The 14589-nt window shown below is 44.9% G+C and overlaps 1 protein-coding gene across 1 annotated transcript in view; it reads left to right on the top strand.

The window, feature by feature from the left end:
* The window catches only part of SYNE1 (spectrin repeat containing, nuclear envelope 1), a 424261-nt gene that overhangs the window by 391411 nt on the left and 18261 nt on the right, over nucleotides 1–14589 (top strand). Inside the window, exons 132-139 of the mRNA XM_012735121.1 lie at nucleotides 572–763; nucleotides 1592–1925; nucleotides 5708–5850; nucleotides 7406–7532; nucleotides 8367–8569; nucleotides 9296–9496; nucleotides 11969–12097; nucleotides 13638–13850. Coding sequence (XP_012590575.1) covers nucleotides 572–763; nucleotides 1592–1925; nucleotides 5708–5850; nucleotides 7406–7532; nucleotides 8367–8569; nucleotides 9296–9496; nucleotides 11969–12097; nucleotides 13638–13850 — 1542 coding nt within the window. The remainder of the gene's footprint in view (nucleotides 1–571; nucleotides 764–1591; nucleotides 1926–5707; nucleotides 5851–7405; nucleotides 7533–8366; nucleotides 8570–9295; nucleotides 9497–11968; nucleotides 12098–13637; nucleotides 13851–14589) is intronic.

Raw genomic sequence — 14589 nt, 5'->3', positions numbered from 1 at the left:
GTTCAGTGCCATCAACTCCATGATGGTTTGAATCCTTTTCCTGGTGAATCTCTACCCCCACTGTACCTGGTGATGAATTTTATAAGCCAGAGTTACCTTTCTGATCATGAAATTCTGATTCTACTTTTGACTCCTCTTCTTTCTTTTAAATGTTGATGCCAAACTTCCCTGGTCGCCTAGTGGTTAAGCCTCAGCGCTATCACTGTTACAGCCTGAGTTCAATCCCCAGCCAGGGAGCTGACCCACACGGCACAGCAGACCTCTCCTGTCTCACCCGCTGCTCCCCTCAGCAGTGTATTTCAATCAGTCCACCTTTCTGCTCTCCAACTCTGTCTCTGGTGAAACCTCAAACACCCAGCACTTCTGACCTATACCCCGGCTCTATGCAAAAATAAATAAAATTTAAAATAAATGAAAAAGCATTGCTGTCATGCTTTTGACAGCAATAGCCTCTTGGCTTGTTACGGTGGATGACAAATTCACTATCTCCTCCTTGCTTTTTCTAAATATTGTGAAGTTATTTTGGATCAGTATGAGCAGTCAGAACTTACACTGGACGTGTGTTCCCCAGGCTTTCCAACATGAAATTTCACTGAACCGCAGTAAGATTGAGCAGATCATCGCCCAAGGGGAACAGCTGATTGAGAAGAGTGAGCCTCTGGACGCGGCCGTCATTGAGGAGGAGCTCGACGAACTCCGACGCTACTGTCAGGAGGTCTTCGGGCGCGTGGAAAGATACCACAAGAAGCTCATCCGCCTGCCTGTATGTCACTGGCATTATTGGAGGAGATAAGTTCTGGGTGTGGCAGCAGCATGAGTGGGTGAGGGGACAGACACCATACGGTGCTTGGGTTCCTGTCCTGGTTCCACATGTAAACTTGGGCAGGTTCCTTCATTGCTCTTGCCTCAGTTTCCTCTATTGCCAAACTGGTACCTCCATTGTAAAAAGCATTGCCTTGGGCATTAAATGGGTTAATATCAACATAAAGAGTTTACCACAGTATACTTGGCACATATATTCATGGAGGATGAAGAATCTTCTAATCAGTGGGCTGGAAGTAAGAATGTAAATGGTTGCTCAGTTGATAAGGTGTTCAGTTGAGTCTGCTTTTCTCTCCCATTTCCCTAATTGCTACCACAGTCACACCTTTTTGTTGAGATGTGATTACGAGTTTATTTGGAGACTCCTGTCGCAAAATATATTTTGTATCTGGGATATAAAATCAAAAAGGAGCAGCTCTGCTTTTATTAGTAATTTCCTTCTGCTCTTGGCATGTGCTGGATTCTACTTTGTGTGACAGTGATGGTCCTATGTTGATTTATTTACATTATTTTATGTAAACATGTCTATGTGAAATAGATTACAGTGGTCTGTTTTCCCAGGGATTCAATTGAGGCTTTGGTATATTATAAGTTATTTATAAAAGTGATCAGAGAGTCTCACTTAGTTGATAATACAGTTTACAGTCACCTGCGCCAAGATAGGGGTGGTGACCATGATGGGCTTGAGCACTGAGGCCAGGTGAACGCAGGCGAGCAGTGAGGGGTCTTCGCTTCACCATGTAACCAAGTTGGCTTGACTGCATTTTAGCTCCCGGATGACGAGCACGACCTCTCCGACCGGGAGCCCGAGCTGGACGACTCTGCAGCCCTCTCAGACCTCCACTGGCACGAGACCCCTGGGGACAGCGCGCTGTCCCCCCAGCCTTCCTCTAACCCCTCCCTCTCACTCGCCCAGCCTGTCCGGAGCGAGCGGTCAGGACGAGACACCCCTGCCAGTGTGGACTCCATCCCTCTGGAATGGGACCATGACTATGACCTCAGCCGTGACCTGGAGTCAGCCGTGTCCAGAGCTCTGCCCTCCGAGGATGAAGAGGGTCAGGAAGACAAAGATTTCTACCTCAGCGGAGCTGTCGGTTTATCAGGTAGGGAGGTGCTCTCTCCATAGCTCGGCTTGAAGGGAAATAAAGGAGAATGAATGTTGGGTTATAAACATGTAAGCTAGGCAGGTGTGTTTTCTTCCTTCTCCCATGAAGGGAAATGGCACAGAAGGGCACTCTTGGCCATGACTGGTCACTCATGGAGCTGTGGCCACCGGATTGTCCTCATGTAGTCATGTGCTGCCAATGGGACAAGTACGGTGCTCAGCAGTGAGGACACACAGTTGCTTTTCTCCTCAAAGAGCCTGCCCTTGGCCTGGACAGACACACTAGGGAGGTCTCCGGTGCTCAGCGCGAGAATAGCAGTGCCTGTCCATGGTAGCCTAGAGCCACACGAAAAAGGCCAGTGGGAACCTGGAGGAAATCTGTAGGGACCAGACTTTTGAGCTGAGACCCGAAGAATGACTAGGAGGCAGGTAGAAACAGAAATGTTTGGAGGAGAATAGAAGAGGGAGCCCAGCCCAACTTGATCATTGGCTTTTGGTCACCTGAAATGTGGCCGGAATGACAAGCCTGAGGCATGGAGTGATCAAAGTGGAGGTAGAAGACAGACAGAGAGCTGGTCATGAAGCATCCTATTCACGAAGCCTCTAACCCTAGAGGCGATGACGAGCCACCACCGGGCTCTCGCTTAGGGAGGGAGGTGAGGTGATCAGAGGCTGTGCCCATCCTCGGTGGTGGGGAGCACATTGGGAGATGGAGGAGTGCGGACGTGAAGGTGGGTGGGACGAAGGAAGTGGTGTGGAAAAGAGAATGGAAGGGCTGTGAGGCGTCGGGACGGGGCCTCTGTCACTGCTCTTTGGCAAGATGAGGACTGAGTGACCTGGCTTGGGTGTGCTGGGGAGAGGTGCAGGCGGCTGTCCATCTTAAGGGCCACAAGGAGGAAAGGGGACGAGCGTGTCTCCCAGACCAGGAAGACAGGCCCCAGAGAGAGGGAGGAGAGTTCAGTTGCACACACCCTGGCTGGAAGGTTCCCGAGTATCCAAAAGGAAAATCCCGGCCATAGGTCCAGGGACTGGATATGTAGATTATAGAGTTACCTAAATGTGATGGTGATTGTCTCTGGGGAGTTGGGGGCAGGGTGTCACCCCAACCAGTGTATAAAGCAATGCGGGAAGACACTCAACACATCTAATGAAGGGGTGACAGAGAAAGAGAAACATCTGCCAGTGAAAAATAGAATAAGTGGAGGCCAGTTGTGGCACTTGTAGACACCTCTCATCCACTCTCTTAAAGGACGGTTCTGCCTGTTTCTGACACAGTCAGATCCCCAAGGACTGTCGCAAGAGGCATTGGCCTCTCCAGTGCTTGTGCAGTGACTGGCCCCTGGCTGTCAGGCCCTGACTTGGGCCGTGCTCCCTGATACTTTCTGTGTTAACTGACACAAAGACATGACCACAGGCCCGAAGGAAAAATATGAAACATGAATAATAGTGATGTTACTAGATGTTATAACTTGGGTATATTCATGTAGTAAGCTGTAGTAGCAAAATTGCATTCCTCTTACATTTTATGTGGTTGTTCGACACTTCAGTAGACATATGTGGCTCATGTTTTTTCTCATATATATAATTTTTGATTGCACTAACATTGCATTACCACTTTATGCAGGTTGCATGCATGCATCATGAAACATCAACGTCTGGATTTGCTACATGAAGTAGCCTATTCTCCTTTTAAGCCCAATCGGTTCTTTGGCATACAGTTGGCTCTGGGACCCAATTTCTTTGTCTTCCTTCCTCCTTTCCTTATGGTAGCCACGGTTTTGGTCTTACAGGCCGAAAATGTGTTTTTGTCTAATTTGGTTCACTCTTTCATGTCGTTGAAATATATATATCAGCTATGAGTGAGATCTCTGGACAGCGCTGCTCTAGAATCTGTTGAAAATCCACTCTGCCACGTCCTAGCTACTGAAACGGGATAAGTAGCTCAATCCCTCTGCCCCTCTGCTTTCTCACCCTAGCAGTGGGGATCATGCTCCATGCAGCCCACAGGGTGATCTGAGGATGAGTGAGCGCTTAGAACAGAGCATGACTTCTAACGTGGCTCCTTGTTGTGCGAGCTCTCACGAGGATTCATTTCAGGAAACTTCCGCCTTGCTCACATGCCTCTGTACGCTAGGAACTCTGTCTAGAATGATTAACTACCTTTTTTTTTTCTCTCTAGGAAAATTATTTATTTTCCTGCCACAGAGAACTAAGGTTTGCACAACGTAGCTGGCAACTTAGACTGTGTTCTTTTTACAGATGTAATGATCCCTGAAAGTCCTGAGGCCTATGTAAAACTCACAGAAAATGCAATCAGAAATACTGCTGGTAGGCACAAAAAGCCAAAGCAAGCCTGCCTCACCTGTAACAAGCCTCCTCTCTTGGCACATCTCAGCCCTCTCACACATCTATGGCACACGCATGTGAAAGAAGAACTTTATTATTACTATGCTAGAAAAAGAAGTAGCCTCAGAAAATAATTTAAAATGAAAATTCCAGGCCATAGGTCCCTAGAACCTCCTGTAAGGACAGAACTATTCCCGAAACAAGAACACTTAAAAAAGAATAAGAAACTGGTTTTCTTAATATTGCACTGGGAAAACTGTATCCCAGAGTCAGTAGCTTGGGCAGAGGGTGGGAGAACAGAGTTGTGACATAGCTTGAATGGTGGAGTTATTAATTTACACTTAAGTTTTTGAAGAAAAGCAAAAGAACAGACAGCAAAGTAGCATAGCTACCTGCATCGCTTCTTCGGGAGTTTTAGGGACGCATTTTCAGACAACAATCTGAATGAGCTCACTAATACCCATTCTGCTTTCACCCCCTACTAGCTTCACTCCCTCATCATCAAAGCCTACGGCAAGACTTGCATGCATACTCATTAGCACAAATTCATTTGCAAAAAGGTGTAACATCTCTGTAAAGAGAGGAGCCAGGGCCCTCCCTGGTGGTGCAGCTGGTTGGAGCACAGCACTGCAAGCTGGCGGCAGCCACTTCAGTGCTAGTTCGATCCCTGCCCTGGAGCTGACCCACATGGCGTGGCAGACTTCTCCTATCTCGCCTGCTGCTCCCCTCAGCAGTGTGCCTCATCAGTCTGCCTGTACTGCTCCCCATTCCGCCTCTGGTGAATCCTCTCACAGCCCCTGCACCTTTGGCTGCACCCCAGTTCTGTGTGCGTAAATAAATAAATCCTAAAAAAGATAGAGAGAGGAGCTTAGAGTGGGCTTAGGTGGAAATGCTATACAACTTAGCTTTCTCCTAATGTTGTTTTAGGGATTAAACAAAAGCCAGCCTTTGCTAATTCAGTATCTCTGTAAATAGCTGTCCTGTCCTGAAGCTGAAGTTCTTACTTCAGTGAGTGGATCAGACCCCTGAGCCCACAAAGGCAGCATCTTCTGTGATACAGATAAAGACATTAAAGGGCATACCTGCCCCTGCTTGCTAGGGGACAGCTGGGGGACAGGAACAGTCCCTGCTTCTAGTTATTGGGCTGCAGTGAACTCTACTTTGAGTTTTTAGAAAGGTTTTCCATAGCTTAGATCATGCAGATTTTCAGAAAACCAGCTAGAAGGGGGAGCGGAACTCAACAGAACCCTTTTGCAAAATCTCAAACCTGTTCTTTGGTCCACTCATCTAAATATTTAACCCTCCAGCACTTCAGTACTAAATTAGCTTTATAATTACCTGCACAGATGCTATTTCGATGCTACCCAGTCTAAAGCAACTTATTAAGCTCCCTGAAAACCACGCTTGCGAATGTTCTTGTGGTTGACACTGCAGGGGACGCCAGCGCCTTGGAGTCACGGGTCCGGCAGCTGGGCAAAGCCCTGGACGACAGCCGCTTTCAGATACAGCAAACCGAAAATGTCATCCGCAGCAAAACCCCCACAGGACCAGAGCTGGACGCCAGCTACAGAGGCTATGTGAGTAGCCCTGCCCCAGTGAGCCTGCTGTCGACCTGGAGGACACAGAGGTGTGACAGAGAACGGTGCGGCAGGAGGGTTGTCAGGGCTCTGCCTACACCAGGCTGCCCTTGAGCTCTTGGCATGGATGTGCAGAGCGCAGCCCTGTCAGCAGTGACCTGAGAGGCGGTCTGTGCTGAGTCTCACCAGCCTCACAGTCATGGTCCTGTCCTGTTTTACTGGAAAGCCACAAAATGCTTTGGCCCCCAAAGCCATCAGGCGTTTTCCCAAATTCAGCCAATAGTTTTGGACCAAAGTTATTCTTAGAGCAGCATATTTTAGCTAATAGATTACTTACATGGAATTTTTTTTAGCTCTTTTCCTGGATTTATTGATTCATGTAATAGCCTTGGAACTTTTCTATCCTCTGTTCCTAGAGTTTATTCTGGAGATGACAATTCTGCTGAATGGGAAAGAGAATGAGACATTGCATCTTTTATCAGTGCTATGGGCACATCTTTTAATAGAACATATGATAGTTTTACTTTACACTTGTGTTACTGACTAAATGTTCCCCAAATTCCTATATGTACACTCCTACATCAAATTTGGAAATAAATCTTCTCCATGGGTCAGACCATCTTTTCATATCCAAAAGATGGATTAGTAAAAAGAGAAAATTTATTTTCCCTAAGTCTAATGAAACTCACATATGCTTCTTTTTAAAACCAGGAAAGAAAATATTCTAGTAATATAAGCCGATGTGAATATCCTCCTCATGACTACAAAGAGCAATCATCATTTATTTTTTTTTTCTAAAAACCAGAAAAAAAAATTTGGCCTATGATGCCAACTTCTATTATACTGAAAGCTCTAGTTTTTAAAAGCGTGTTGTGATTTCATGATGACCAGGCTGACATCACTAACAGTATTACTTAGCCTTAGTAAAAATAATCAAGTCATTAGTAATGTGATTTGTGAGAAGCTTTGAAAGATGAGCTTGTATTCAGTCGAGCAGAAGTGCCTTGAAATCACTTGTTCTTTTTATCTTGAGTATTGAGATGTGATTAAACATGCAGTCGGAAGCTTTTCATAGCAGAGTTAATTCTCTTAATACCGATTAAAGCACTGCTTAAATTTTCTCATGAAGCAACCGGCTTTAGCATGGCCTTATGCTCTTGAGCACCTTAATTACTTAATGCAAAGAAATGTTCCTTTGAGATTTGTGATAACGTTACTGTTCACACATTTCGGTTTGAGAAAAAAGGAGCAACTTGCAAAAAGTGATGTCGTGTCTTGCCAGCTGAGGGCTTGCCATTGTAAACCTTGGATTGTTTTGGTCTGTTTCAGTTCACAAAATTAAAAAGAAAATTTTAGGACTTCTCATGCAGAATATGTGGAATATCTGTTGAAGACCCACATGAATATGAATATGTCATGTGTCTTTGACTGATTTTTAGCAGCAAGCAGCAGAGAAATGAGACTCAGTCATGGTTGCAGAGCTACAGAGATATTTTCCCCTGTTCTCATACTGGTGAAAAACTGAGAGTTGTGGCTGTTCCTTCTGTCCGAACAGATGAAGCTGCTAGGGGAGTGCAGCGGCAGCCTTGACTCCGTGAGGAGACTGGAGCACAAACTAAAGCAGGAAGAAGAGAACTTCCCTGGCTTTGTGAACCTGAACAGCACCGAAAGCCAAACAGCTGGTGAGTCGCGTAGTCTCAGCTCACCGGGAGGGCGCGGCAGGTCCAGAAGCCCTTTGCGTGTCCAGCTGAGCGTGCTGCCATGCCGCCCCACCAGTCCGCCCTGGGAGCTTGCCTTCCAGTTTCACTGATCTCTGGCGACAGAAAAGGGAGGTGAGAAAGGCTCACGGTGTTTCTCATGTCCCATTTCTTCTACCACACTGTCTCTGCTCTCCCCAGCCAGGGATTCAAGATGTCGTTCTGGTGCAGAAAGAATCCAAACGACGCCGTCATGTACATGGCTGCTTATTAGCTCATAAAGCTCCTTATAGTGTTACATGCTCTGTAGCTATTTTCCCCACCGATTATCATTAAAAATACAGACACGGGCCCTCCCTGGTGGCGCAGCAGGTTAAAGCACAGCACTGAGAAGCTAAAGCCACTTCCGCATGAGTTCGATTCCCGCCTGCCCCGGAGGTGACCACATGGTGTGGCAGACCTCTCCTGACCCGCCCGCTGCTCCCCTCAGCAGTGTACCTCGTCCATCTGCCTGTTCTGCTCCCCACTCTGTCTCTGGTGAAGCCTCTCGCCGCCCCTGAGCCTCTGGCCTGTACCCCAGTTCTGTATGCACAAATAAATAAATCTTTAAAAAAAAAAAAAAGTAAGCAAAAATACAGACAGGAAAAACACAGCCGTTAAACTCTCTTAACTGACCCTTACCAATGATGACAACAGAAATGCCCGGTAGCCTTACTCTTATTTCTGTCGCTGTTTAAAGCCAGCCACCAAGTGTGTGGGCAGCTGTCCTAAGCATGGCAGGTGGAGCAGGTAACTCAGCCTCTCGCGCCTGTCTGGCAGGTGTCATTGACCGATGGGAGCTCATCCAGGCCCAGGCGCTGAGCAAGGAGCTGCAGATGAAGCACAAGTGGCAGCAATTCAACTCCGACCTGCACAACCTGTGGGCCTGGCTGGGAGACACGGAGGAGGAGCTGGTGCGGCTGAGGCACCTGGGCCCCAGCACCGACATCCAGTCCATCGAGCTGCAGATCAAGAAGCTTAAGGTAGCCGCCCTGGGCCTTCCTGCGTGTCCTCAGAGTCAGAAAAGCAGGTGGTCGGGACCTGGGAATCCACTTCCTAAACCAGCTTGTCACCTTGTTCTTCTGCACAAGCTTGAGTACCACTGGCCCAGCAGGATGGGATGTGCGCACTGGCGTGAACAGTGTGTTTCCTGCGGCTTGAAGCTGCAGGGTTCAGTCTGTTTTGATTGTGACTAAACTCCCAGCCCAGCAGTTAGGTTAATACTCAGGATCGTAATTGCTTCCTAGCAAGCCCCTCCAAGTTTTCCTTAGTCACCCTTTCCCCCACCCCCTCTCGCTTTGAAATCCCCCTTCCTTAATCCACATCAGCCTGCTGAAATACTTCAGGTTGTTTTTGTTCCTTTGCATTCGCAAAGAATGAATTTGTGTGTGCACAAGGGTTTTAAATGACCTAAGTGGTCTTTTACACTTAGGTATGCATTTTACATTTAAGAGCTCGGCTTCTGATGCCCACGCTACACTCTATTTTCGTAAGATCCGTCCGTGTTGTCAATGAGCAGCTAATATCTAACCCAGTTCCTTTCCCACAACACCTATCCCAGGCTGTGTCCCCTAGCCTGCGATTTACAGTGCCATCCCTCAAGGCCAGCTGTAACTGATGGATTTTTTAAATTAAAGGAAGCATTTCCAAAGGACTGTGTTTTTAGTATCTCTATTGTTATTGTCCTTATTTGATGGTTCTACTTTCAGGAGCTCCAGAAAGCTGTGGACGACCGCAAAGCCATCGTCCTGTCCATCAACCTGTGCAGCTCGGAGTTCACCAGGGCTGGCAGCGAGGAGAGCCGGGACCTCCAGGACCGCCTGTCCCAGATGAACGGGCGCTGGGACCACGTGTGCTCCCTGCTGGAGGAGTGGCAGGGGCTGCTGCAGGACGCGCTGATGCAGTGCCAGGTCCGGGGGCACCAGCCGCAGGCCTGGCCAAGAGCAGAGCCTCTGGCTTATTTATCGGTCACTAGAATAATGTAACTGCTTCTGTTGGGGCACAAAAGAAACCATCCCGTACCTCCTCTGTGTTCTTCTAGGCTGGCCAATCTTGAAGCAAGCATCAGACACTGATAAGATTAAAAGTCACAAGTTTAATCGTAACATTTATGTCTCCTGTACACATGGGAGATACCCGGCAAAACTGAGTGACTGGCCTCATGGCTTCAGCTGCCATCATGAGTAGCTCAGTTGAGACAAAGAGGGTGGGAGAAAGAGAAGGGAGTCTACCAGGGAAGGCAGGCGAACCGAGGTGTGCAGATTTAAGTCCTGCATTCGCCACTGAGAAAAGACGAGATTAGGTCTCCCCCCGTACAGCGAGGCAGTCTTCCTCACAGAGAGAAGGTTCCACATAAATGTCTTGTTCAAAGGCAATCTCCTACAGGATTCAGAGCCCCCTGGAGGAAACCCTTTTTGCCACGGACTTATTTTGGGGTGGCAGATCTTAGCAACCTCCACTCCCCATTGTCAGTATTTGCATGAGATGATGATGTACCCAAACTTTTCATATACTGGAAGATCTGCACATGTGACCAAGAGTTGACAGATATCTCGTCATCTTCTGTCCAGCTGAGAAGAGGCAATTTCCCCACTTATCTCAGTCTCACTAGTGCTTCTGCCACTCATTTATTTATTTTATTCATTCACCCAACAGTTACTTGCTGACCACATACCGCATAGGAAGGCAACCTTAAACAGAAAAGTGAACATTGCAAATATTTACTCATCCATTCACACCACAGTTATTTGCTCGGTGTTCACTGTGATAGGTATTACAGCAAGCTGTAAGAATCCAGCACAGCCTCCACTTAATTCTGGAAGACAGATAATAAAAATTGCAAGTAAACACATGCTCAGATGCTTATTGAGATGCTTTCAGATATTGATAATATTAACTGAGAAAAGCCTGGGAGGCTTGGGGATCTTTGCGCTGACTCTAGAAGTCTATTACAGTGAAGGAGACAGAGTAGGTGTAAATATATCATCATGCATGTCTATGTGGATACTATTCTTTTTTTCTTTTAGCATCATTCTTCATTTTGCGCATTTTTTCATCTCCGTTGTATTCCCACAGGCTTCCCACCACCAATTCATCGGAGTGCATCATCATAGTCTGGTGCTCTCTCCCCGCTATTCTGCCAGGAAATAAAAGGAAATTTTGCCATTTGTGACAATGTAGGAGGATCTTGAGGGGAGATGCTATATGAAATGTTAGCTAGAAATAGGCAGTTATCATATGATCTCATCTGTGAAATCTAAAGGGAGAAAAAAATCACAAGCAAACAAAAACAAGCCCACAATGTCAGCTCACGTCAGAGAATAGGGTGGTGGTCACCAGAGGCAGGGGGTGAGGTTGGGGAAATAAGAGAAGAGGGTTAAAATATGCAAACCCCCAGCTGTAAAATAAATAAGTAATAGAGATATACTATACAGAATGGAAACCATAGTTAGCATATTGTATTGTGTATTTGAGAATTGGTCAGTGAGTAGATCTCTACATTTTTCATCACAAGAAAAAGTTTATGTAACTGTGTATGGTGATGGATATAAATTAGACTTACTGTGGCAATCGTTTTGCAGTATATACAAATACCAAATCCCAAGACTGTGGACCTGAAACTAATGTAATATGTCCATTATATGTTTTTTAATAATATTCGATACATGATAAATGCTTAACAAATGTCAACTGCAAATAGAAAGTTCCAGAAGCAGGAAGGTTCTTAATGTGACCAGGAGGAGGCCAAGCAGCCAGTGGGCTCACAGTGCAGTCAGTGAGACAGTGCAGGGAAGGAAGATGGAGCAGTTGGGTTCCAGCTTGCAGTGCCTAATAGCCCTGGCAGGAGTTTGGACTGTATTCTAAGCAAGACAGGAAGCTCTTGCAGGGTGTGAAGCCTGCTTTCCAGGTCCCAAGGGTAATAGCACCTTGCAAGCAGGCACCCAGTCCATTTCACCCTGCACCCACTCCTAGTGCAGTGTCTTAAGCATCGGAGACCTTCAGTAGCTGTATGTTGAACAAATGGATGAACTGATAGATACATGAAGGACTTTGGGACTGAGCTTAGACCTGAAGAGATGGAGGCATTTGAATACAGGAAGAAGAGAAGGGAGAGAGCTGTTTCCTTTCAAGCTATATAATTGTATTAGAATTAAGTGTTTTTATCTAAATTATCCTCCAAGTAATAATCAAGTGCAATTGGTCAGAACATGAGCTCAGTTGATTAGCACAGCACTGGTGTTTCTGCAGAAAGGCTCTCTGTTTAAGATCTTAGCACTATCTTTTCTAATGTTAGCAATTGTAAAGCATGGAAATCTCAGCTGTGAGGGAAAGAAAAAGAAATTATTCAAGAGTATTTTATGGCCCGTATTTCTTTTAAACAGGATTTCCATGAAATGAGCCATGGTTTGCTTCTCATGCTGGAGAACATCGACCGGAGGAAAAATGAAATTGTGCCCATTGACCCTCATCTTGATGCAGAGATACTACAGGACCAACACAAGCAGCTGATGGTGAGATTGATGAAGTGTGCCAACCTCTGGTTGTTTTTCAGCAAGTCTTCTTTCCATTTAGGGAAAAACAAATGTTGGTGGAAACATTTATTTATTTTTTTTACTTTTACATTATTGTCTCTAACGTCCTCTTCTTTACTCCCATTTCCAATTGTTGTGAAGCAGACGATATACATGAACAATAGCATTAGTTTTAGAATCTGATTCTGAAGTCATTGCTTAATTGTAGAAACCTTAGTGTTACACTATCTAATAGTGCTTGTTTTTTGTTTGTTTGTTTGTTTTTTGGTTTTTAAAGATTTATTTATTTATTTGTACAGAACTGGGGTACAGGCCAGAGATGTGGAGGGTGAGAAGATTCACCAGGGACAGAGTGGGGAGCAGAACAGGCAGATCAACGAAGTACACTGCTGAGGGGAGCAGTGGGCAGGTCAGGAGAGGTCTGCCACGCCATGTGGATCTGCTCCGGGGCAGGCAGTGATCAAACTCATGAGAAAGTGGCTTAAGCTTCTCAGTGCAGTGCTTTATCCCGCTGCGCCACCAGGCAGGGCCTAAACTAGCTTGTTTTTATTAAGACAGCTCCTTACCAACTTATACTTATTTTTAATTGTAACTATGTCACACCTATATTCTGAAAGTCTATTAGATAGGTTGTATAGTAAAATGTCATTAAAGAGACCATTAAAACTTCTTCAGAGAAATTAAGCATACCAGATGCATCAGTTACCTTAACAGTAGGTTTCTGAAAACTCAGACAGAAAGAGAAAGTGATAAGTTGCTTTCATTCTCTAACAAAAAGAGAACACCAGCTCTCAACAAGCAAGAAATTTCAAACACTAAATTCAAGAGGAAATTTGCTGTATTGATTCTTGTGCAGGGAACTTCAGATAATAAAACATATAATGTACTTAAGAGATTTTATGGGCGAAAAGAAGTATATTTGAGTTCCATTAGGATAAAATGTTTTACATTTGGTAGCTTTCAGTAATTTTAAAATGTTATGTTTTAACATTTAACACTCAGTAACCTAACCAACAGAATCGGTAACTTTAAATTCAGTAATATAAAGGCCTGAGAAACCAAAACTAGGCAACTGCATTTTTACTGCAGTCTTGACCTCAGGCATTAAGAGCTGAACGATGAATCATTCACTATCTGTTTTTCTAAAACCTTGACTAGATCTCAGATTTCATTTTTCTGTCTCATTTGAATAATGTATTTTAGGCATTTTCACATACCTTCACCATTTTAAGCCTTCCAGTAACAGTGCCGACCGGGGAAGGAATGGTACCATCTTTTAAAACAAATGAGAAAGCTGGGATCCCAAATGTTGGGGAGCCTTATAGAAATCTTTAGGCAGAGGTAGGATTAGAACTCAGATCCCTGGTGCCTGGAGCCACTCCCTCCTGCTATGTGTGAGCACAGCTTTTGGAAACTCAGGTATAATTGCCCATGGCATTAAAGTGATGTCATAGTGTACTCTGGGAACGTTCTCTAATTATCAAAAATTCTTAAAAAATATTTCTTATCATATACATAGCAAATAAGGCGTGAGCTATTAGAATCCCAACTCAAAGTGGCCTCACTGCAAGACATGTCTTGCCAACTGCTGGTGAATGCTGAAGGCTCAGACTGTTTAGAAGCCAAAGAAAAAGTCCATGTTATTGGAAATCGTCTCAAACTTCTCTTGAAGGAGGTCAGTCGTCATATCAAGGATCTGGAGAAGCTACTAGACATGTCGGGCAGTCAGCAGGTAAGCTCTAAAAAGATAGCATTGTAGAACATTTCTCTTTTCCCCATTTTTAAAAAATTTTAAAGAAGTTCTTACCACTTTCCATAATGGTTACACCACCAACTTACTTTCCCATCAATAGTGTCTGTGGTTCCCTTCTCTCCCACATTGTTTCTGTTCTTAGGGAGCATGGCCATTCTCACAGGTGTGAGGTGATATCTCTGTAGCTGATTTGCATTTCCTTAATAGAGCTAATACCCGTCTTTTCATGGTCTACTAGTCATTCGTAGGTCTTCTCTGGAGAAATGCCTATTCCTATGCTGTGCTCATTTTTAAAGCAGGTTGGTTTTTGTTTTCTTTTGTTTTAACTCCTGAGTTGTATGAGTTCCTAGTATATTTTGAATTGACTCATGATATGTAAATACCTTCTCCCATTCACCAATAAGGTCTTTTTGTTTGGAAGCAGCTTTCTTTTGCCATGCAGAAGTTTTTTCAGATTGATGTAGTTTCATTTGCTTATTTTTGCTTTTCTTTCCCTTTTAGTTGAATCTCTAAACACATCTCTAAAGCTGATGTGAATAGAACATAATACTTCACTGTTTTCTTCTATGTATTTTATGGTTTTAGATTTTACACCCAGATCCATTTTAAATTAGTGTTTGTATACAGCGTCAGTAGTCTAGTTTCATTCTTTTGCATGTGGCTGTCTTTTCCTTGCTCCATTCACCCTTTTGCCATAAATGAGTTGTCCATATCTGTG

The sequence above is a fragment of the Condylura cristata genome, unplaced genomic scaffold (assembly GCF_000260355.1).
Source record: "Condylura cristata isolate star-nosed mole 26May11 unplaced genomic scaffold, ConCri1.0 scaffold00001, whole genome shotgun sequence".
NCBI classification, from domain to species: Eukaryota; Metazoa; Chordata; class Mammalia; order Eulipotyphla; family Talpidae; genus Condylura; species Condylura cristata.
The sequence above is the reverse complement of the archived record's forward strand: the minus strand, read 5'-3'. Positions and strand labels throughout refer to the sequence as shown.